At 53.0% G+C, this 23966-nt stretch overlaps 1 protein-coding gene across 1 annotated transcript; it reads right to left on the bottom strand.

Annotated features, from left to right (window-relative positions):
- Window positions 1-5132: 5132 nt before the first annotated feature.
- Window positions 5133-23966, bottom strand: LOC101678800 (fatty-acid amide hydrolase 1-like). Its single transcript, XM_013044224.2, has 15 exons — window positions 23701-23966; window positions 16713-16826; window positions 16361-16510; window positions 15897-16030; window positions 15142-15348; window positions 13897-13937; window positions 13357-13481; window positions 12047-12172; window positions 11036-11133; window positions 10587-10686; window positions 10207-10250; window positions 9526-9565; window positions 8980-9088; window positions 7143-7288; window positions 5133-5481 (listed from the first exon to the last, which is right to left on the bottom strand). The coding sequence occupies exons 1-15, from the start codon at window positions 23866-23868 to the stop codon at window positions 5353-5355; spliced, it is 1731 nt and encodes a 576-aa protein (XP_012899678.1). The 5' UTR covers window positions 23869-23966; the 3' UTR covers window positions 5133-5352.

Below are 23966 nucleotides of genomic sequence, written 5' to 3'. Positions count from 1 at the left end.
CTGCCTTCGACTCAGGTCTGATCTCGGGGGCCTGGGATCCAGCCCCACATTGGACTCTCTGCTCAATGGGGAGCCTGTTTCCCCCTCTCTCTCTGCCTGCCTCTCTGCCTACTTGTGACCTCTCTGTCAAATAAATAAATAAAATATTTTAAAAAAAAAAAAAGACTCTTGCTCACTGAGAAGAGACAGACCCACGCCTACGTTGGGAGAGGCAGGTGAGCCCCGAGAGGCACTTCCCTATTCCGAGAACCAGGGGAAGCCACATTTCAAAAAGCTTGTCCAGTCCGTTCCAAGGCCCAGATCCTCATCCTAGAGGCAGCTCCAGGCAGCAGCAGCCACTGCTCCCACTGGGGAGCAGTGGGGGAGGTGAAGAGTTCACTGGGCCCATGGGCTGCGCTGGCCTCGGGCCTCCCACCCAGCCCCCTTGCCCTGGCCCAGCCCACTGTGGCCACATAAAAGGTGACGGATGGTTAATGGGGGAGATAACGGGATTCATAAGGGAAATTTATCGGTCACTCTGGTGGTATAAATATGTTTATAGCAGACCAAGGGGAAATGAAGAAGCCCCAATAAATCATTGTGAAGCCACCAGCCACTAATAGGCGAGCAGTCGCGGGAACCCCGGCATTGGCGCCTGTAGACACCCCCCGCTAACTGCCCACTAATGGCACGGCAGGACTGCAGCCTTGTCAGGCCACACACCCAGCCCATGCCATGCAGAGCACAGGAAGCCACGGGCTGCCTCTGCTGGACCTGAGTTCCTCTGCCCACCATGCCACCATCCCTTCAGTAGACCTGGGCTCATTTAGACTGGAAGGGCTGAGAGAACAGGGTAGGGGACACACTGGGCCTCGTCTGGGAGGTCCTACAGCATACTGGTTAAGAAAGCTCCTGAGTCAGACCTGGCTTCGACCCTTGAGGCTCTCGCTTCCCAATCCCAGCCTCTCTTCCTATTTCCCTTCCTGCAAAGTGAAAGTGGTTGGGAAGAAGACAGGGAGAATCCACAGAGCACAGCCCTTGGAACCTTGTAAGCCTCAATAAATAGTAGCTGCTCTGATTCTTTACTTTCCCTTCTGGGAAAGTGCTGTGCACCTGTGAGAATGTTCTTAGAAAGTGGGTAGCACTATCCCCATGTTCTAGATTAAGGACCTTGAAGCTCAGAAGTCAAGGGGCTTGTCCCAGGTCACACAGCTAGAAAGGAAAGGCTTTATTTGATACCCCCAGCTCAGACTCTTCCCTCTGGCCCAGTTTAGACCCTGCTCCTTCTTCAGAGTTCCTGGGGGTTCCCTGTCCCCACCCCTTCCAGGAGAGGCCTATGATTCCAGGGACCTGGAAGTAGAGCCCTGGGAGCTCTGGCAGCAACCTGCTAGTGCTGGGAAGCTAGGCCTCAGTTCCCCCCATCCCACCCACCACTAGCCTTTGTGTCCTCCTCCCCCTGCATAGCAAGGGCTGGACTCACCCCAGCACTGGGGTAGCTGGGAGTTTTCCACGTGATCTGCAGAGAGTGCTTTACACTCAGTCTTGCCCTCCAAACTCTGAGCCTTGATCACAGCCTCAGTTCAACCCATGGTCCCCAGCTCCCCTCACTCCCGCATTCACTCATTCAGCAAATAACTTAGGTAGCTCCCTGTAGCTCCCTGCAGAGGGCCCAGTGGGCAAGGCCCTGCCCTTGCCGCACTCAGGGTCAGGTGGGGAAGAAAGACCTTGATCATGGAATAATAGCACGGGGTGTGCGTGGGACTGAGGCAGGCACAGGGGTCAAAGTGAACAGGAGTCCAGCAGGGTCAACAGGACTTCCAGGTCACACCGAACTGGTTTCATCACCGTCTCTCCATGCTGCGACTCTGCAGACACCCCCAAGTCGGACTCTATCCTCACTCACGTCGTGCCCGTGCCCGTTCCTCACCTGTCCCCCCTCTTCTCCTGATCGCGCTGGCCGGCTCACCTCCACTCGGACAATGCCACAGCCTGCTCCCCAGTTTCCTGCCAAAATTATGCTCCCCACCTTTCCCCCGGGGTTGCAGCCAGCAGTGCAGTCTCCCCAGCCCTGGAGGGATATGGTCCCCACACAGACTGGGGGAGTGGAAACAGCCTTTGAGGTCTTGCCGTGACCCCCCCCCCAACCTCCCCTCACCTCTGACTCTCGGTAGAAGAGGGACCCAAGCTACCTTTGCCTTGTCTGAGTCTCTGCGTGTTTCTTCAGACCTCTGCCTCTCCTTCCCCTCCCAGTTCCTATCTCTCCCTGTCTCTGCGGGTCTCTGGCCCTCGCCTTCTCCCAGTCTCTCTCCCCGTGGCTCTCTCCCTGCCGGTTTCTGGCTCCATCTCTCCCTGTCTATCCCTCCCGAGGCCGGGCGGGGGAAATCGCTCCGTAAATAGGCGGATGGCCCCGGGCGCTCCGGGCGCAGACACTCGTTTTTAGAGCCGGTAATTGACTCCTTTCAGTTGATAATTCATGGCTTGCATATGCGCTTTAATGCCGGCGCCCGGGGAGGCGCGGCGGGCGGGGCGGCCCGAGCGCGGGGCAGGCGGCGAAGCGGCCGGGGAAATAGCCGGACTCTGTTGGCCGGGGTACGGGAGAGGAGGGGGCACCTCTGCGGGGGTCTGTGCGCCCCGGTCACCCGACACAGCTCCGGGTGACGGAATTGGAGTGCGATGGGTTAGGTGGAGAGGCCGGCGGTCCCTGGGCCGGTGGGACGACGCGCGGCTGGCTGGCAGAGCCTTCCAAATGAAGAGGGGAGCGGGGAGACGCTCGGATCTCCCCTTTCCCTGTGCAACCACTGGGGAAACTGGGGCCTGGAAAGAGGATAGCTCTTACCTGCATGCCACAGCACAGAAACAAGACCAGAACTCAAGGCACCCCCTTCCCCTTCCCAAAGGGTCCTAGCAGGGGGCTCAGGGCCAGCCTTTATAGACACCCCCTCCTCTTTCCCAGCTAGATTCCTCCCCTGGAGTGACCGCCACCCGACTGCTCTAAGGCTCCTCCAGGAGGAGCTGGCTTTTCCTGGTGAACTCTGGACATCCTGCGACTGACTCCTAGGCTGGGGAGGGGACCTTGAGTCCTCTCCCACCTGGCTGTCACCGTCCGTAGATCGGTCTCATCCTGTGGCTGTGCCTGATGTAATCACTTCGATCTCACAGAAGAAGCAGGCTCAAAGTAGCTGGGAGACTTTCCCACCACCCCAGAGGAGGCTGAGCCAGAAGCTGGACCCGGCACGTGCGCCTTCTACAGTGGAAGTAGCAGCCGCGGGAAGGGGAGAAGGAGGCGAGGCCCTGACCCCGGACATCCCATCTGCACCCACTCACGGCCTCAGCCACTAAGACGAAGGGCACCGAGGAAACCAATGACCTGCCCACAGTCGCACAGACCAGGGGCTGATTTCAGCTGAAGATGGTGCTAGCAGGCTACAGGCCAGAACTGAAGCTGGAGCTGGGGAGGAAGGCAGTTGTTGACCCCAATTTCAGCTCAGGAGAAACAAGAGAAAGCCCAGCCTGGAGGGAAATCGGGCCTGAGGCTGGGCTTCCCATTAACTGGGCCTGCTTGGGCTGGTATCTGCCACTCTTTCCCTAGGCTCATTTCAGACAAGAATAGAAGTCTGCCCCCTATCTCTTATAATCTACTAATGTTTAAACGGCCAGCTTATTCCTATGCCCCCCAATCTCGGTCTCCCCGTCTCTAGTTTTCCCATCTGTGTTTAGACTGGGAAAAGACCTGGAGACCGTGCATCTGAAAGCTGAAGGCAAGGTCCCTGCAGGGCTGTGTAAAGCTCAATGCTGCCCCCTGGTGCCCAAACTGTTTGCAGCCTGTTCGAGTGAGGCAGGCTGCAGAACGCTCTTGAGGTAGAAAAATACCTCCACATCCTGCACCCCTTCCCCCTTCCCCACCCCCAATCATTTTCTCCCAGCCTCTTAGACCTCCCTCTTATGGGAGAGAGAGGACAGAAGCTCTGCTAGCCCTGTGTGAGGAGAAACCATGAAGCTCTTTCTCCAGCAAGGATCTCAGACTCAGTGGTAGAGCCTACAAGAGGCAGAGGCCCCAGTGAGGTCAGCAATGACCCTGTCTCATGTGCACCTGGACATCCCAGATGGTTCCTTCTGTGGTAGGTGGAGTCGGGGCTTCCCTCCTGGTGCAATTCCTTCTTAGCTAAACCTCTCCGGTCTTTTTCTGCCTGAAATTCCATCATTTGTGTTCAGAGGAAGTACTCAACAAATGTAGGATGGATGGCCATACAAATGGCTGGAAGGAAGGGTGACATCTATTCCTCCGCATTGAGGTTTTATTTCCAGAAAGTCTCTGCTATTGAGCACAGAGAGGAAGGAGTCCATTAGTTTGCTGAGCTCCCTGGAAATAGTACTGTAAAGAGGAGTGAGAGACAGAAAGGGTAAGTTTTAATGGGGAAGGACCTCGAGAGAGTTCCTGAAGGGAAAGTCATGGGAGAGTTGGAGGGATCAAAGAAGGCTTCCTAAAGGAAGTGGCATTTGATGCAGGGCCCCAAGGACAAAGAAGCAGTGAAGGCATTTGGGTGGAGGGAACAGAGTGACAGAGGTATGGAGGCAGAAGTGCAAAGTGGGCTGGTGGTGGCAGCAAGGCTCTGGGTTGAGGGAACAGAGGGAGGTTACACTGTGGCGGAGCCCTGGCAGAGGAGGTCGGGGAGGACCTTGGGAGCTGCTGAGTGTCAAGGCAAGAAAGGTGCTTTGCAGGCTAAGCACTGGATTATGAGCTTGGGTCTGCATCCCAACCCAGGATCTGTTCTCACTGGGCTTCACTCCCTTGGACTTGGTCTTTGGAATTTTCTTTAGGGGGCACTGGGAGCCATGGTAAGTTCTTGATCAGGGAAGTGCTTAGAAGTCACAGATCACAGAATAGTCAAGTTGACAAGTACCATGGACCTCATCTAATCTAACCCTTTCAATCTGTAGATGAGAAAGCCGAAGTCCAGAAAGGCGAAGTAACTTGCCCAGCGTCACTCAGCAAGCCCGGGGCAGAGCCAGGACTTGGACCCAGGTCACCAGCCTCTCTGTTTGGGGCTCTTTCCCCTCTGCTGCAATCTGGGATATCTTCTGGGGGGACTGAGCTGGAGGCAGAAGTCCACCAGGAAGCTACAGCCCCACCTAGAGCAGAGATCACAAAGCCAACCAGTCAGAAATATTTATTGAGCCCTTCACCCTGTGCCCCATCTTGGGCCAATCTGAGGAGTCCGTGTATTGAATACCCACATAGAAGGACAACAAAGCAAAGAAATCTGGTGGGCTTCTGGGAGGAGGAAACACACAGCAGATAGAGTATTCATGAGAAGGGGCATCGAGAGCAGACTTGGATGAGGATGTAGGAAGGCCTCCGGGAGGAGTAGCCCATCACTCGGGTTCCCTGTGGTTCTTGGCCAAGGTCTCCACCTCCTTCATGAACCGGAGACACAGCTCCTCTTCCCATGGCAAAGCAACGCACTGCACAGCTACAGGAAATCCTATGGATCCTTGTACTGCCTGCCCAGAGAGAAGGTAGATGGACTTAAGAGCCTGCTTTCCACTCTCAGACCCCGTGCCCCGCCTCCTTCACCACTCATAGGCATTATTAGTTCAAACATCTCATCCCCAATCTTTATTAAGAGAGAGATGTCCTGGATCTCAGAGTCCCAGCCTTCCTCAGCTCTCAGTGAAACCTGAAAAAACTATTCTGACTTTGTCTATCTCTAATTCTCCAGGGTTAAGATGTAAAATTTGCTCCTTGTGCAGACAGCCGACTACAATTATGAAATAAAAAATCGAGTATCCACCCAATGTTCTCAGCAAAGGAATAAAGAATATGCAAATCCCTGATCCCAAGCCTGGTCATACTTCCGCTGTGAGAGAGGTACCCTGACCCCAAACACAGACTCAGGAACAAGGGGACTGAACCTGAGTCCCGGCTATGAAATCCAAACATACTTAGAGCATTCAGGAATGTTTCCATTGTTTTATGATGATAAGATACAAGCCCTTATTGTCTTTGTCACTGGAGCCAAGTCGACCAGCTTGGAGTCCTGGCTCCCTCCACGTGACCTGTCTATGAGGCATGGCAGCATGGTCGGTCAAGTCTCTTAACCTGTGTGCGCCTCCATTTCCAACTTCGTAAAACCTCACAGGACAGTTATGGGATTTAATGATTTAATATATATACAGCACTTTTAAACAGCTCCTGGAACAGAGTAAGAGCTCAAGACACATTAAATAGTATCATTATTATTATTTTCTCAGAATTCAGGTCAGCAGTTCCACTGGGTGACTCTAGCACTAAAATCAATTTCCAAAAAAGTAAGTTACTTAATGTCTGACTCAGACACACACATACTTTTCAGAGTCAATCTCTCTCTCTTTCTCCCCTTCTCCCTGTCACCCAGGACAAGGCTGTTATCTTAGATCATGCATTAAATATGCACATGAAAATATTTCCTTTTGTGAGCCGCTTCTGAATTAGTAATAAGAAGTATACACTTCCTATTTCCAAAGCCTTATACTGATTGCTTCACTGTTTTTCTTTTCTTTTTTTTTTTTTTTTAAGATTTTATTTATTTGTCTGAGAGGGAGAGAACGCACACGAGAGGGGGGCAGGGGTCAGGGAGCAGCAGGCAGAGAGAGAAGCAGGCTCCCTGCCGAGCAAGGAGCCAGATGTGGGACTCAATCCCAGGACTCTGGGATCATGACCTGAGCTGAAGGCAGCCACTTAACCGACTGAGCCACCCAGGTGCCCCATGCTTCACTGTTTTTCAGTTGAGCCTTTAGGACAACCCTGTGGGATAGATATTTTAATTCCCATTTTCCTGGCAAAGAAGTTGAGGCTCAGAGGGGAGCAGGGTCCAGTCCAGTTCCCTAGTAAGCTCCTAACCAGAGGCACTGGCTCCACTCTTCCTGCCTCTGGGATCAACTTTCCCTAACGGAAGTGTCTAGAAGACCAGTGGTTTTGTATTCTCCCGGGGCAAGGACGGAGGCTAACTTGGAGCTCAGAGGGTGTGTTCTCAGAGATGGGGCGAAACCACGGTACAAGCAATAAAGGACAAACACTGGGAATGACTGACCCGGCCCCACACCCACTCTTCCTGACCGGGATGGAGGCAAGACTCAGTCCTGCTTTGTGCCCCTGGGGGAGAGACCTGGAGAGAGAAACCGACCTCCCGGAAACATTTGTCAGAAGTATCTTTGTAGTATCCCTTGTAGAAGGCCAGTTCCTCCTCGTCCTGCAGCGTCACAGTGGTGACTGGCACCACGCCAGCGGGGAAGTTCAGGACGTTGTACAGGCTCGTGTAGGAGGAGACATCTGTAGGCAGAGCCAGGCAAGCACAGATCAGCGGACAAAAGACAAGTAGGGAAGAGTGTTGGGTGAGCGCCCCCTCTGAGGTCATTCTCGGAACTGCAGCCCTCTGGACTCGCAATAGCGCCGCGTTTGGGGCCGAGAATCCACCTGACGGCGGCGGCCTCCTGCTCTCCCCAGAGTGGAGGGAAAGAGAATGGTCGCTACTGAAGCCTTCCTCAGTGCCAGGCACTGTGTGGCCTCTCTCCACAGCGGATCCTTGAGTTCTCTCCACCCCTTGTGAGGCGGAATTGACTCTTCGTGTGAACAATAAGGAAACCGAGGTGGTGGACCGTTGGCTGGTTTTTCACAGACCACACAGCTGATGACCACTGAAGTGTGCAGGGAGGGTGACCTTGAGTTAAAAGGCATCTCCTCTACAGTAGCCACCTGTTTGTAGGGAGTGAGTGATGGAATGAGAAGAAGGAGTGAGCCGGAGGGAGTAAGACGTTTGTAGGGGGGAGTGAGAAGATGGTCGGTGATGTCAGCAGATGCCACGGGCGGGCGCAGGACCAGGTGTGGGATGTGCCTTTGGGCAGTCACTGTGAGGAGACGCAGGGAAGCGGAGTCCAGGCTTGGGGTGGGTTTTCATTCTGCCTTGATAACACCTCTGAGAATTGCACCTGTGCTGGGCAAGGGCGTCACCCCAGGGGGCCTAGGCCAAAGCCACCTTGTGAAGGAGGGCAGCAGGAAGCCAGTTAAGAGAGACTGTGTATGCCAAGTGAAATAAGCCAGACACAAAAGCCTCCTTCCTTCTCATTCCATTTGTATGAAATCCTAGAAAAGGCACGACTATAGTGACAGAAAGAAGATCAGCGGTTTCAGTTTGCAAGGGTGGTGTGAACTGCAAAGGGCCATCAGGGAAATTTGCCGTATGATTAAAAATAGTCTGTATTTTTACTATGGTGGTAGTTACACAGCCAGATGCATTTGTTAAAATTTATCAAATTACACTCTGAAAATTGGTGGGTTTCATTGCATGTGAATTATATTTCAGTAGAGTTCGGGTTTTTTCCTTTCTTTTTTTTTCCCCCCTTTTTTCAGTAAGCTCTGTACGCAACATGGGATTTGAACTCATGACCCTAAGATCCAGAGGCACATGCTCTATTGACTGAGCCAGTCAGGGGACCCTTAGTAAAATTCATTTAAAAAGTGAATGGAAATTGTGAGTGTCTGCTAATAGGTACAGGGCTTCTCTTCTAGAAAATGGAAATGTTCTGGAATTAGATAGTGGTAGTGGTTTCATGGCATTCTAAATATACTCCAAACCACTGAATTGGACACCTTAAAATGGTGAAATTATGTTATCTGAATTTTACCTCAATTTAAGAAATTTTTTATTTATTTCATTTTTCAAAAGATTTTATATATTTATTTAACAGAGAGAGAGCGCAAGCCAGAGGGGAAGCAGGCAGAGGGAGAGGAAGAAGCAGATGCCCCAATGAGCAGGGAGCCCCATGCAGAGCCCAAGCCCAGGACCCTGGGATCATAAGCTGAGCAAAAGGCAGATGCTTAATGACTGAGCCACACAGGCACCCCAAGAAATTTTTTTTTAAGTAGTGAATGGGTGACAGAGTCCAAGGCCACAGAAGCTGTGGCAGGACTCTGGAGTCCTGGACTCCGGATCTCAACCCCACCAGGACCCAGGTTCCTCTCACCTAATGTCATGTTAGAATAGCCTGTACAGAAGGCAGGGGCCAGAACTGGCGTCAGCAGTACATCTAGATCCAAGGACCTCCACTTGGCTATGAACTCTTGCTTATATTCCTGCAGGAACAGTGGTGGAGGGAGGGGTAAGACCAGCAGAGGTCACTGTTTGCAGAACAAGGTCAAGCACTACCAGGCCAGTGGCATTAAACCTCAGAAAGAATTCCCAGACTGTGAGATGCAGATTGAGACACCTGGAGGGAGAGGTAGCGGGGAAGGGTCGGGGCCTTCCCAGGGGCTGAGGTGAAGGGATGGGAAGGGGAGTCTTAGGCTGCAATTATCTGGGAACAATGTATCATCCTAGCCCCAAAGAGATGGACTAAATTAACCTCCAGGTCACCAAGCCTCCCGAACCAGGTATACGTGGGCCTCCCCTACAGGCCAGGCCAGAGCTCTGCCCCCACCCCCATCCCCCAGTCTGGTCACTCCTGTCACCACCCAGGTCTCTGCTGCCCCTGTTCCAGCGGTCCCTTGAGGTCACTTCAGGCACACATAACCTCCACAGCTTTGTGATGCTCCCACAGTTTCTTGGGAATCCTGGGGGAATAAATAAGAGAAGTCCAAAAAGATCAGAATGGGAGGACCCCCTTTTATACAAACAGGGACATTACCATGGAGAGCTAGAGCCTAATCTCAATGCGGGCTGCAAATCAGCTGATGGGCCAGGAATGCCCCCTGTGTCTTGTTCACTGCCCAGAATACATTGTCTGCCCAGTGCTCCCAAGAGTCCACATCCTCTGGTCAATGCCCCACCAGCACCACCACCAGCCACAGGGACTCACAGGCTCCCCGCAAAGCCACAGTTTCTTCCCCTAAACTGTGAGGTCCCCACTCAGCCCTCAGGCCACTCCAGCCCCAATTCCAACCCTAATCCCAACCCAAACCCAAACTCAATCTCAGCTCAGGCCCAGACTTTACCCCAGCCTAAACTAATTCGAGCCTGAACTCAGAGATTAACTCCAAATCAAACCCAGCCCCCAAATAGCCCCAATCTCAACCCCACTCAAAAGCCTAAACTTAACCCGTGTCAGACATGACCCTAAAAACCTAATTAGATCCCAAAGCCTAAATAGCCCCTGCCCCCAGTGGATGCCAACTCTAGCCACATGGCCTTTGCTTAATTCCCCCCATCCCATGGAAGATGCTTGTGAACGTCACCTGAGGACACTAGCACTCACCCCACGCCATGAATCTCTTTAATCTTCTGGCTAGCTCGGGGCTCCTAGAGAGGCGGGGAAGAGAGACCCATTCAGAAACCACAGGGCAACACCTGCCTGCCCAGAATCGGGGTCCAGGAAAAGCAACTCTATTCAGCACACTGACATGGAAGCTTCTACTCCTTTCTAGCCTTTAGCCCCCCACCCTCTCTCTAAAACCCCTTCTTTTTTCTGAGATGCACCCCTCTCTCTCTGAAAGCACCCCTCTCCTTTGGACCCCATCAGCCCTTTCAGTTCCTCTTCTCTGAGCCCCCCCCACTCTCTGGGCCCCATTCTGAGTCCTTCTCCTCTCTGGGCTTCTCCCCTCCTGAATGCCTCCCCCACCTCAGGTCCACACTCACTATATACTTCAGGATACAGGCCAAGAAACCTTTGAGTAGGCCTGGCAGACGGAGCAGGTTGACAGTTGTCTTTACACAAGGGTCCACAATGTCCCCCTCACTGAGGAGCCACAAACACGTATCTAGTCAGTTACAGTCTTTCAGCCATCAACCGGCCCTCCTACCTACCCAGCTCCCACTCTGGAGGGAAGCCATGGAAGGAGGTGAGACCAAAGAAATGCATCTGTTCCCACCAGCACCACCCCTGGAACACATGCATCCTGGAGAGGGAGCCCAGGTTGCTGACTTGTTGTTTAAGGTCACACAATTAACCAGAGGCATCCCACCAGTGCAGGCCCACGTAGCCCCTTCCTAGGGCTCAGGGCACCACCATCCCCAGCACCACCATCCCCATCAAGGCACCACCATCCCCAGCCCCACGCCCGACATCTGAGTCCCGACAAACATACAGCTTCTCCAGAAGGGTGGCCCCTCCATCGCCAAACAGACCTCCCATGAACAGGTGTTGGACAGCATACTCTATACGGGGGATGGAGAAGGGGATGATCTGGGGAGACAGAGGCTGAGTCAGGGCCTGGAGTGCTACTCACCCCACCAGGGATTCTCAGCATCCCTCAGGACTTTTTAAAAAATTATTTATTTATTTATGTGACAGAGAGAGAGAGATCACAAGTAGGCATAGCAGCAGGCAGAGGGAGAGGGAGAAACAGGCTCCTCGAAGGGAGCCTGATGTGGGGCTTGATCCCAGGACCTTGGGATCATGACCTGAGCTGAAGGCAGACACTCAACTGACTGAGCCACCCAGGCGCCCCTACATCCTTCAGGATTTAAAGAGAGGACAGGATATCACCTCTCCTCTCCATCCACCTGAGCCCCTCTGCTGCCATGCCACTCCTTCACCCCCCACGGAGAGACCATGGCATTCAAGCGGCCCTCCTTTCCTGCCTGCTTCACTGCGGTCCTGTCTCAGACCACATGCTTCACTGAATCTTCACAGCCACCTCATATGGTAGAAAACTGAGGCTCAGGGGGGTTAAGAGATTGGCCCAAGATTGCATAGATCCATGTGTCGTCAACCAGCAATTCTCAAAAGGGAGGCATGACCAGGACAAGCCACTGGTTGTGAGAGGCAGGGGCTGGGGTGGGGCGGGGGGTGCGGAAGGTGATTTTTGAGGACTGAGATCTCCTCACAGCCATCTGTTGGAGGCAACAGAAACCCAAGCTATAGGAATTATAGGAGTGAGTCCCTGAATCCCCACCCCTGAAGAGGGAAGCTGCAAAATCTTGATGCCTTCCTTACACTAGGGGAGGGGGGCCCACTCTGCTCCCACTGCAGCCCATCAGCTTTCCCCAGGAAGCATAGAGGAAAAACGGTGATGTTAGCAGCTCAGACTCAGATATAACTTCCTTTCTCTCCAAGAATGGCCCAGCCCAGCATGCTCACCAGTCTGGCTGCCTACCTGATGTCCTGCATCCTGGAGAAGCTTGGAGGTGAGCCTCATGGCCCTGGCCATGCTAGGAGTTGGCTGAGTGAAGCCATCGGATTCACAGTAACCAATTCGAAGGAGCTGGTTACTGGAGTACACCTGTGGGCAAGAGGGGCTGGGTGGGGCTCTCAGAGGAGAGTGGGTCTCTTCAAGAGCCAGACCAGGACCTTGGGCCACAGCTGTGGCCTACACCTTGGGCCCGGGGGAATCTACAGAAACTCCCCAAGACCCCCTTGGAGCCTCTCTATATACTTTCCATGCTCTGGGTCCTCTGGAGAAACCCCTGGAAGGACTAATGGATAGGCAAATGATTGGGTGGATGACGTGGATAGGTAGATAGATATAGATTCATGAATGAGTAGGTGGCCATATGTATGACATGATGAATGGGTAGGTGGGCAGAGGGTTGAATGGATAGATGGGTGGGTGGAAGAATGGATGGTTGGAATTGAGTTGGGGTGGGGGGACAGGTAAGGAAGTAAGTAGATGAATAGACACAAAGACCTTTAAGCTAAAAAACAGCCAGGAGAGGATGGAGATGGAGAAATTAGTAGAGGCAAATAATGGATGACAGAAAATGATCACAGGTTGATTGTATTTGGACATGTGTAGAGATCAGATGAGTAGCATCAACAGAATGGTAGACAGAGACTCTCCCTATGGAGAGGGTTCTAGAGCAGATAGGGCTGGATTCAAAGCCCAACTCTGCCAGTTTCCAGCTTTGTGATCATAGGCAAGTCACTTCATTTCCCCTCAGTTTCCTTCCCTGTAAATGAGAAGCACAATGCTCATTCTATAGAGCGAGTATTAGGATGAACTACCAAGAGCCTGAACATAGTAGATTCCAATAATTGTCACTGAATAAACTAATGCATAAATGAAGCCTGCCAAAGCTGGCAGGGCCTGGAGCAATCTTCCGGTCCAACCTCTTTACCACACCACTGGGGAGCCTGGGGCCTAGGAAGAGATGGGACTTGGCCAAGGTTACCTAGAGGACCGGAAGCCCAGCTTAACCAGATACCAGACATGCTGAGTATCATGTCTGTGTCATGTCTGGAGCCCATCTCTGGGGGGCAGTGTTAGCTACAGTGCCAAGCAGCTGAGAGGCCAAAGCAGCTGGTGTCCAGCAGGGAGGGGAGGTGAATATGACTGATCATGTGGGCTTCTAGGTCATTGTACCTTGGGCTGGGGGAGAGAATCTTCACAGAAGATAGTCAGATGGTAGACAGGTCAATGAGGAAGGAAAGGAGGGGAGAGGTGGGAGCCCTCCAGACCCAGCTTACCTCCTCCCTGAAGGGCATAAAAGGCACGGTGGGGTCCAGCCGGTGCATGTCTTCACTTAGCAGTGCTCGCAAACACAGCGCCAGGCTCTCCACATCCCGGGCCATGGGGCCAGCCACGGTAGTCACTGAACAGAAACAAGGCAGATTCCTCTCATCCTTTCTGCTCCCGGGGATCCCCATTGCCTGGCATCAGAGGGTGGGGCCTGGGGCCATGATCAGGTCACAGGGTCCTGGGGCCGGGGACAGGGAGAGTCGGCACACTGCGAAAGCAGCTCAGGTGCCTGACAGGAGAATCTCAGCTGGGGCAGAGCGTCAAGAGACAAGTAGGAAAGATTAAAGCTGGGTTGTAAGAAGCACTTCTCACGGAGGGGTTTGGGGGGTGGGGGGGCGCTTGGGAAACATGCTGTTCCTTCAGATTTTTTTATCACCAGTGGGGCAAGTCTGGGTGAGATAGGGCTGAGTGAAATGTCCTTGGGAGAGAGGAAGGCTTACGGGGTTGTCTCTGGGTGGGTGTGGCCACAGGCACAGCGGGTTGCTTACCAGATTTCTCGCCCTTGACAGCACCTGCAACTCCGGAGTAGCTGCAAAACCCCACCCCCACCCAGAGCCCAGCTCAGCGCTTGAAGGAAGGAACAGGCCAGCCAAGCACTCCCCCAGGCCCCAGCACCAGCAAGAGGAGTTGCTTCAACCTTGCTGTGACCCCTAGTACCCACAGCATCAAGTCTAGCCTCTATGATGGCCTTCAAGGCTCTGCAGTATCAACTCCTTCCACAGCATCCTCTTCTAGCCCTTCCACACACACATACTGCTCCCGGCAAAGAACGCTGCTCGCAGGTTACAGCCTTCTAGACTCTACACCATCTCTGCAAACCCATCCTTCAAAGCCACCTTCAGATTCTGCCTCTTCCAGGAAGCCTTCCCTTCCCTTGCCCCGCCTCTGAAAGTATAAGGTCTAGGCTTTTAAGAAATCTCTGTTGGAGAAAAGATCAGCATCATCCTGTGAATTTCCACAAGCTTTGACCCTCTCCTAGAGCCCCATCACTTTCTGACTCAGCCATTTGCATGTCTAATAGCACAACAGGGGCAGGGACCGGGTCTGAGACTGTTCTGTGTCTCCAGCACACGGGCTACCACAGTGCAGGTATTTGGGGAGGAGGACCTGAAAGATGGGTGGATGAAGGATCAGAGGCGGATACGGATGGACAGATAGATGGCTCGATGAACAGATGGATGGGGAGATGGATGAGTGAATGAACTAATGAATGGAAGGAGGAATGTATATGAATTTGCCAAGGGCTGGGATGTTTGTCCTTTTTTTTTTAATCGATATATCCCCAGTTCCTAGTACGGTACTAGTCACAGAGTAAACACTCAATAAATATCTGTTAGATAAATTAAATGGTGGATAAATAGTGAAATTAACTGATGGCTAGAGACTGGGATGATGACTGCAAAAATGGATGAATGGACAAAGGATGGATAGATGGAAAAATGGATAGACCAATGAGCGACTAAGGGAACAGGTAGGTCAATGGGTAGATGTAAAGATGAATGAAATCATGAACAAATAATTTAATGAGCGTATGGAAAGCCTTTTCTCCTGCCACCTATACCAGACATGGTGTGCTGATCTGGGACTGAAGCAGGAGCTATTTGAAGCCCACCTACATTTAGCCGCTTCCCCGAGTACTGAGGTGAGTGGATAAGAGTTGATGTACCAGGCAGGCCTCTGTTCCCCTAGGCTGGGCTGAGTCTCCCCCTCCCCCCAGCACCAGCACCAAGTACCTGAGGCGGTATCCGGTGGTCCTCAAGCCACAGACACCACAAAAGCTGGCTGGTACGCGGATGCTGCCCCCACTGTCGGTCCCCATGCCCAGGATGGAACCCCGTTGTGCCAGCATGACTCCCTCACCCCCTGAGGAGCCCCCAGGTGTCTTCTTCAAGTTCAGAGGGTGCAGGGTCTGTCCGTAGATGGGGTTGCTGCAATACAAGCTGACAGAAGCAGAAGAAAAAGAGCTGGGAGGTGAAAGTCTCCCCGAAGAGACTGACCCCCTCAGGAGTCAACCCCAGGCCCACTTTGGCTCCCCAGCTCCTCCCCAGGGCTGAGCCCTCCCAGTCTCCCTTACGGCTGAGGTGAGGGCCCAACTGCAGCAGGGAACACCAAGAGGGGACACCAACCACAGCTCCTAACTTAAGGACAGGAGCCCCCAGCCCTGCTGTCAGAATTGGCAACAGGTTCCTCACAAAAGTAGGTACACTAAATGCCAAGGGAGAGGAGAGAAAAGCTGGGATAAACACAGAGATGAAACTCTTCAGAATCTCAGAGCCTGAGGGCCTGTAGAGACTATGAAGTCCACCCACACATTACAAGATGAGGAGGCCAAGGCTCAGAGGGCAGAAAAGACATGCCCAAGAACCTCGATCCTCACAGCATGCGTGACTGGTCCGCACCTCACCCCTCCACCCTGAGCCCGGACTTTAAGTTGCTGTCAGTCCTGGGCCCGGCCCCAAACCCAGCCCCGCCTACCCACTTCAGAGACCTGAACAGCGTCTGTGGGATGTTGGTCTTAACAAAGGGAATAGCTCCCTGAGCCTTGAGCACTTCCACAATGACCCCATCCTTGGCTGCTGGCTTCTCCAGGAACTGGGCCAGGCCGCACGTAGAGTCATGGCCCTGCAAGGAAGTGACATTAAGGCCAGGCCCTAGGGATCAGAATGCAACTTCCCAGGGAACAGGCTCTCCTCACTCTGCTCCCATTCCACACATCGTCATGGCCTCTGAGATGTGTGGACACTGCGCCCTTAGGAGGATTCATGAGCGGCGGGAGAACGTGGTGGGCCAGAGCCAGACGCCTGGGTTCAGATCCCAGCTGGCCACTTTCTAATTGTGGACCTTCAATTACGGAACTCACCCAATGTCCCACACTCAGATGCTCATGGGCTCAGTGACGTAGGGTCACACACACATACATGGACACGTGTGAACATACACCTCATAGCCTACCTTGTAGTCATAGGTGTCCTTCAGGCTGATGGGGACCCCATAGAGGAGGCCCCTCTCAGTCTTCTGGAGCTTCTTCAATGCCTGCAGTTGCTCCTCACACTCGCCCAGGAAATCCGTGAGGCAGTTTGCCTCCTTATGTACCTTCAGTGCCTGAGCGACATTGAGGGAGACCAGACATGGGGCACTCAGTCACCCACCATCCTGACCCAGAGCAGAATAGAAATGGTGGGTGACTGTGGCATGTGCTCCCTCCCATGTCAGCCATAGTGCTGCAATGTTATATCCGTATCCCACCTCCTGTGAGGAGGACAATGGGTGAGAACCCCCACCCCCCTCCAGAGCCAACCGCCACCTCCTCTAAGTAGCTACAGAGGACACTCTCCAGACTGAGCTCGTCATTCTGCAGCTTCTGGGCCAGCCTCTCCAGGGGCAGTTCCAGGATGGCTTTGGGGTCCAGGGAGGGCTCCTGTGGAGAGGAAGGGCAGAGGTCAATGACTGATTCACTCCAGTTCACTCGCACATGCTCAACATCACATCCCCACACAGTTGCTCACCCATCCATGTGCCCAGCCCGTGCCCCTGGACTCGCCCTTAGCATGAAGAACATTTCCAGAACGGGCTCCAGATTGGCATGAGAGTCCCACAGGGCAGATGTTCCCTCTGTGTCTGCCTCCCCAGTGCCCAGACCGAGGCCTGGCACAGAGGAAGGCCTGCTCCCTCGTGTTGCTACCCAGAAGGGGCACAATGGCAGTGGGAGTGACTCTAGCTGCACGTTTGGAACCCAGGGGTTATGGAAGTGGGCTTCATCTCTGTATGGTTTGCCTTCGGGGGGGCACCTTTCCTTCCTATCCAGCCTTCTCACTCCTGGTGATCTGACTTGGGTATGGGATGATCCAGCCTGAGGGGCAGGAGAGCCGGGACCCAGCCTTGACTACACTCTCTGCTGGTCAGCGGGTTCCCTTCCCTCCCGTGGCCAGCGTTCCTCCAAAGAACAAAGGACTAGAAGCCAATCAGGAGTTACCCAGCTGCTCTGAGCCCATTTCTTCAGGGTATGAGGTGAGGCCTGACACCAGCCCCTCAGGACTCTTGTCAGAGGCAAGCGGTGGCATGACAAGGGCCTAGCACACAGCAAGCACTCAGGAAGGTAAAGTTGTCTTCCTTTGTCCTGCCGCGCCCCAGCTGAGACTCTGATGCCTGCAAGCCGGAGTGGGGGGCTGGATGGGAAGACAGCACGATGGTCCTTCCTTGGTCTGGAGAGTGAGGTGCCAGACAAGGTGAAATTTTCCTGGGAGATTTGGGACTCCCAGTCTCCTTGGTTGTTAAATCTCCTGGACTCTTCTTAAATCCCCATCTTGCAGTCCTCGGTAGCATCTGACTCTCAGACACTTTCCTGCTGCAAACTCTCTGTGCCCTCAACTCTCCTGGCTTCCTTCTCTCCCGGGCGGCTCCTTCTCAACCTCTCCTCTCTTTTATTCTATAAATAAATGTTGCTGCTCCTCAGAACTTGGTCTCCTTTCTGCCTACTGCCCGCCCTCCCTGGGTGACCTCAGCCACCAGATGTGTCCCAAGGATACCCAGATTTCCCTGTGTCTACAGCCCAGGCCTATTTCCTGCCATGCCTCAGACCCATTTACTGACCCACATATCCACAGATACCCCAGGACTGACTGTTTGTCAAACCCGTTCTTCTTCATGAAATTCCCAATCGATGATACTCACATCACCACAGCAATAATCCTCAGAATCATCCTGGATCACTTCCTCACGTCTGAGCTCCGAAGACAGTCATGATAGCTTATCTCAATCATACGGAACATGTGTTCTAACCCTTACTGAGTTGCAGGCTATATTCCAAGCATTTTACGTATATGAACTCATGGCACTCCTTACTCCCTACCTGAGGAGGTAGGGCGTATTGCTTTCTCTTTTTTTACGGTAGGAAAAGACACTGTGGCCCAGAAAGCTCTTTGCCCAAAGACACTTGGCTCATTAAGTGGCAGAGCCTGGATCTACATGCGGTACTCTGGCCCCAGTGACCATTCTCTTACCCACATGTGTCACTGTTAGGTGGTTCTGCCTCCTTCATATCTCCCATCTCTGACTCTCCAGACTCCTTCTTGCCTAGAACCTTCTCTTGTCTCTCAGTGTTCTCAGCAGCCTCCACACTGGCCTCCCTGCCTCTGGTATCTACCGCTCCAGCCCAACCTCTTCACTACAGCCTAGGTGATCCTATTCAGATAAAACCCATAGGTCCCAAGTGCCCTCAGAATAAAGTTGCAAAACCATTGTCCTCAGAGTGGTTTTCAGGGCTTTCGCCGTAAACATGTAAAGTGCATTTGCGTAGAGATACACCAAGATACACGTTTACCAAGTACGTCCTGTGGGGCCAGGAGCTTTGTTAAGCAAATCTGCCTGCACATTAAATCCTCATGAAAACCTTTGGATAGGAGCTTTTATTATCATTTTCTCCACTTCACCGATAAGGGCAACTGGGACGCAGAGAGGCTAACTCTCTAGCCCGAAGTCATAAAAATGGAGAGACTTAAACCTAAGTTGTCTCTCCCCTCACCACTACTCTCAAATGGCTCTTGGGGAGGGAGGCCTTTTCCGATGAAGCACTTCCTGGGTGCCCAGCACTGTTCTAGGCCCTTTCCCTGCTGGGTGCTGGGAGGCCCATTTCACCAGCCTTCTCTCTCTCTGCCCCATTCCCATATTCTGCTGTTCTAGCCATACTTCCCAGTCCCTTGACTTGTTGTGCCATTTTGCCACCTTAGTGCCCGAGCAAGGAACTCCCCTCCTGTACGCCACAAGGACTTTCAGAAGGGCCCAGACATGGATCCTTCTAGAATACGGTGGGCATTTGGCTAGAAGGCACCACAATGGTTGTGTTGTGGCTAAAATGAAATCCTTCTGAGTCACTTACCAAAAAGCCACTCCCACAAGCGCCCCACCACCCCCAGCGGCCCTAGCCCCTGCCATGGGACTCTGCCCTCTCTTCACAGTCCAGCAGGTAAAAGATTAATGCTCTGCCCAGCAGGGACACTCTAGGCACAGCCCCTGATTTGCTCAAGGACTGTGAAGAGCCATTCTGTGCTCATCCCTCACCCTGCTCACCCAGCCCTAAGGAGCCCCAGCAAGCCCCACCAGGGACCATCCCAGCACATGCTGACCCACAGGTGCCCACCAAGCCTGCATGTCAGCCCCTGATTCCTACATGTCTACCTGGAGAGATGACATCCCTGTGGGCAAGTGTCCACTGTTCAGCTGGACCCCTGAGGCTACCACTCCGCTGCAGTTGTCTTCACATGGCTGCTTGTAAAAATGGAAGCCTCTCAGGGAGCTGGGGAGTGGTGGGGAGAACGGGCAGAGGGAGCTACTGGGGGCCACTGGAGGTGGCCGCTGGGACCACTCCTCTGCCAACACGGCCGGCACTCCAGGGACTTGGCGGGATGGATGGGGCTTCCGAGGGCCTGGCAATACATTCACCCACCCAGCTGAGTGTCCCTTGCACCTAATAGAACAAATTCATGGAAACTCACTAAACAGCTGCCCAGCAAGAACAACATTCGTTCTGTTATTACTGAAGTCAGACCTCTGGCATAGATAGTACTTGCTGTGTACACCACCGTAAACATTAGGAACTCACATGAGTACTATAGTTCTAATCATCACACCCAATTGTAGAGATAAGGATGTTAAGGCATGGAGGAGTTTGTTTGTTTTTTTTTGTTTGTTTGTTTTTAAGTAGAGGAGTCAGGGGTCCCTGAGTGGCACAGTCGTTTGGACGACTGACTTGATTTCGGCTCATGCGGTGATCTCAAGGTCATGAGATCCAGTGTCAGGCTCTGTGCTCAGCACGGAGTCTCCTTGTGACCCTCTCCCCTCTCCCCTCTCCCTCTGCCTCTTGCCCCCTGTGTGCACTCTCTCTCTCTTTCTCTCAAATAAATCAATCCTTAAAATAAATAAAATAATATGTACAGATCGGAGTTAGGATTCAAACACAGTCCCGCCTCCTCTCAACTACCACACTCCTATTTGTCCTGTTACACAATTTCTCAGGAGGCTCATAAGACTGAGAGAGCTGTAATTTTTTTTTTAAAGATTTATTTATTTATGGGGCGCCTGAGTGGCTCAGTTGTTAAACGTCTGCCTTCCACTCAGGTCATGATCCCAGGGTCCTGGAATGGAGTTCCACATCAGGCTCCCTGCTCGGCAGGAGGTCTGCTTCTCCCTCTCCCACTCCCCCTGCTTGTGTTCCCTCTCTCACTGTGTCTCTCTCTGTCAAATAAATAAATAAAATCTTTAAAAATATATTTATTTATTTGAGACAGAGAGAGAGCAAGGGGAAGGGGCAGAGGGAGAAACCGTCTCAGGCAGACTCTGGGTTGAGTGCAGAGCCCGACACGGGGCTCAATCTCACAAACCCTGAGGTTTCATGACCTGAACCCAAACCAAGAGTTGGAGACTTAATCAACTGAGTCACCCAGTTGCCCCGAGATTGCTGTAATTTATTTTGACATTCTAAAGATTTTATTTATTTGACAGAGATAGAGAGAGAGCAGGGGCGGCGGCAGACAGAGGCAGAGGGAGAAACAGAGAAGAGGCAGACTCCCCCTTGAGCAGGGAGCCCGATGATGTGGGACTCAATCCCATGATCCCTGAGATCATGACCTGAGCTGAAGGCTCAACCGACTGAGCCACCCAGGCTCCCCTTATGACGACATTCTAAAAACAATGTTTATGACTTAGTTGACAATAGAGATGTTTGATTATATAGAATCTCGGCATTAGAATGGCTGGAGGATTGTGAGTACAATTGCTACATGTTTGGCAGAAGTCAAGAAAGGACTCAATACCAAGAAGTGCCCTCCCCCTCTTGCCACGTCCCACGGCTCTATGGGCCCATCTGGCCTTTTCCACACTCACGGGTGCTGCCTCCTATGATGGTTTAAAAGTCAAAGAAAATATATCTTAGAGTTTTAGTTAATTGATGTACTACCAGTATTTTCAAAGCAATTGTGAAATATGTTTAATATTGTCGAAACTTCCAACGGTCAGGAGGCTAATGTCCCCCTGAGGTGACCAGAGCTTCCTAGTTAGCAGCCTGCTGCCATGAGTGGCTTGTCCATTTACCCCAGTGGACTACGAGTATTATTTTCTACATGCTCTACAGAAACACTGCCTTATCTCAGGCTTTTCTCTCTACGGTATTGCCTTTCCTCTTCCTTCCTCCTTTTGGAAAACTCCTGCACATCCTGTAAGGCTCAGCTCCAACACTACCTCTCCGTGAAGACTTCCCCACCCCACCCTCTGCAGATGGCCCAAAGCCCTTCCTCCCGGGTCCTATAGCTCCACAAGCATTTGGCCTTCACCACACTCAGCTGAGCTGCCTCCCGTCGCAGTTTGCATAGCTCTGTTCCCACCATGATACGATACATTCAGACCAGAAGCATCTTTAAGGCAGGTCAAAGTCAGGTGTCAGATTCATTTTGATTACGAATCTGTCCCCAGGGTCCACCAAAAGGCAAGACCCAGAGGAAACCTCCGTCAGATTTTGCTAAGCTGAACTGAACTGGATTTGTTTGAATCCTGCCAGGGTTTGGCCTATGTCTCAGCCTCCTACCTCCCTGGGAGGTAAAGCTGGACACCTGAGGCCTTGAGGGTATCCTTGGCAGGGGGAAGGTGCCCGTGAGGACCTGTGTAGCTTTGTTGGGGAAAGAGTAAGGTACTGAAAGCCAAGAGGTCTGTAGCCTTGGGGGGAAGCTGGAGGCACCAGGGGTGACCTCCCCCCAAAACCCTTCCACTCCTCCAGCCAACCAGACCCACACACCCGCACCAGGTACTCAGCCCAAGAGCTCTACATACTAGCCACCCACACATACACTAAGCATGCCCAGACCAACACAGAAGCAGATGTCCTCACACATCAGACACCCAACCACACAGGTACATGCTCAACCAAAATTCAGACCCAAACCTCAGACCCAAACCAGCCACCCATAGCTAGATGTACACATTCCCATCAGTAACACATTCCCACCCAGGCACACGTACCACAAGCCCATAACCAAACACAGGCAGCACGCACCCAGGCACACCACTCAACCAGCACACCATCAAAGCCAGCAGGAGACACCCACAAGCAGGTTCTGGTGTGTGCGGTAAGGGAACCCAAATCTGCCACAGTGCACGCACACGTACATGCATGTTCACATGCACACGTGCATATGAACACACACACACAGGAGTCTTCTCCATCACACTGATTCACCACAGCAACCCCATTAGCCCAGACTTCTTGCTCACCAACCAGGGAGGGGCAGCTGCTCTCGGGGGGCAGATTGATTTATCCAACTAATTAGCCCCAATTAATATTAATACACATTCTCAGGAACTGCAGCAGCTCGGGCAGAGAAGCTGCCCCTTGGGGCCATCAATCACCATCCAGGGGACGGCAGAGGACACTCAGGAACTCCAGAGCATGGGGATAGCTCCTCAGGCACTGTCCCCAACCCCCACTCCCAGGGCTCCCAGGGAGTCCACCACCATCAGCCACAGTTGGGGACCCTAAGATGCCATGAGCTCACCCCTCATAGGGTAGTTGGGGAGCCCAGGAAGGGGCTGTCACGTCTTCCAGACCTCACAGTGGACCCCAAGCACAAGGAAAGGTGGGCTGCCTCTCCTTCCCACCTTACTCTCTGCTACTCGAGGCAGGTTCTGCGGCGACACCCATGGCTCAGTCCCTTCACCTTCAAGTCCCAGCCCAGCCACGGTGATTGTTCCAGTGCCTTGAAATATCCCTACCTAAGCTGTCAAAAGTCCCTTTTAAGACACAGAGCTTCCTGGAAGGACCGTATCTCCAGTGACCGCCCTGTGCTTTGCATCTATGAGCTGTTCTCCAACATTTGCAGAACCCGGGGGCAGGGGGATGGGACGGAGAACGTGTAGTCCAGGGTTCCTGTGTCAGTGGGGTGTGGAGGTACTCAGGGGCTGGAAAGAGACCTGAAGGAAGACCATCTGCCTCCAACTGCTTCCATCAGTTTATCTTATTTCAACAAAAAGCTCACCCACCACATTACTGACTCACGTGCGGGGCTGGGAGGACAAAGAAAATGCACGGCCCCCAAACCCAACGGGTTCCAAGTACACAGATGGAGGAGGAACTGACAGTACCACAAAGAGCCAGCATGGGGAGAGCTGGGGATGGGGGACTGCCCCCCTCCTGCCCCAGGCTCCTTGTCTTCTGGAGGGGACGGGACAATAGTCCTGAGGTGGGATCCTCCCCAGCCCTCCTCTTGAGATGGAGGGCTGGGGAGCCTCCGGGATAGGTGTCCACTCACTTGCTGCCGGAGACGCTGGGCCAGAGCCTCCATCTGCTGCAGGGCCACTGCCCTACGCTTCTGCGCCCTGGAGATCTTGTTCCGTGCGGGAGCACGCAGCCAGCAGAGCCGGGTGGCCCCCAGCAGGGCCAACAGGAGGAGCATCATCAGCCAAGCTATGACAGGCATTATGGAACCTGTGCGGGTAGAGCCCCCTGCTTCCTTGAGAGCCCTGCTGGCTCGTCCACCGGCAGCTATATGCTCCAGCACCCTCCCACTGTGGGCTC

The sequence above is a fragment of the Mustela putorius genome, unplaced genomic scaffold (assembly GCF_011764305.1).
Source record: "Mustela putorius furo isolate JIRA1106 unplaced genomic scaffold, ASM1176430v1.1 tig00003853_pilon_pilon_pilon, whole genome shotgun sequence".
Taxonomy (NCBI): domain Eukaryota; kingdom Metazoa; phylum Chordata; class Mammalia; order Carnivora; family Mustelidae; genus Mustela; species Mustela putorius.
Note: the sequence above shows the minus strand (reverse complement) of the source record. Positions and strands in the feature narration are given on the sequence as shown.

Bases quoted from the DNA above. Each gene is read 5' to 3' on its own strand.
- LOC101678800 (XM_013044224.2), bottom strand. From the start codon at position 23,868: ATGCCTGTCATAGCTTGGCTGATGATGCTCCTCCTGTTGGCCCTGCTG. The intron at 11,134-12,046 runs GTAGGCAGCCAG...CTGTCTCCCCAG, and splicing joins TCCAGGATGCAGGACATCAG to ATCATCCCCTTCTCCATCCC. The intron at 7,289-8,979 runs GTGAGAGGAACC...CTCTGCCTACAG, and splicing joins CTATTCTAACATGACATTAG to ATGTCTCCTCCTACACGAGC.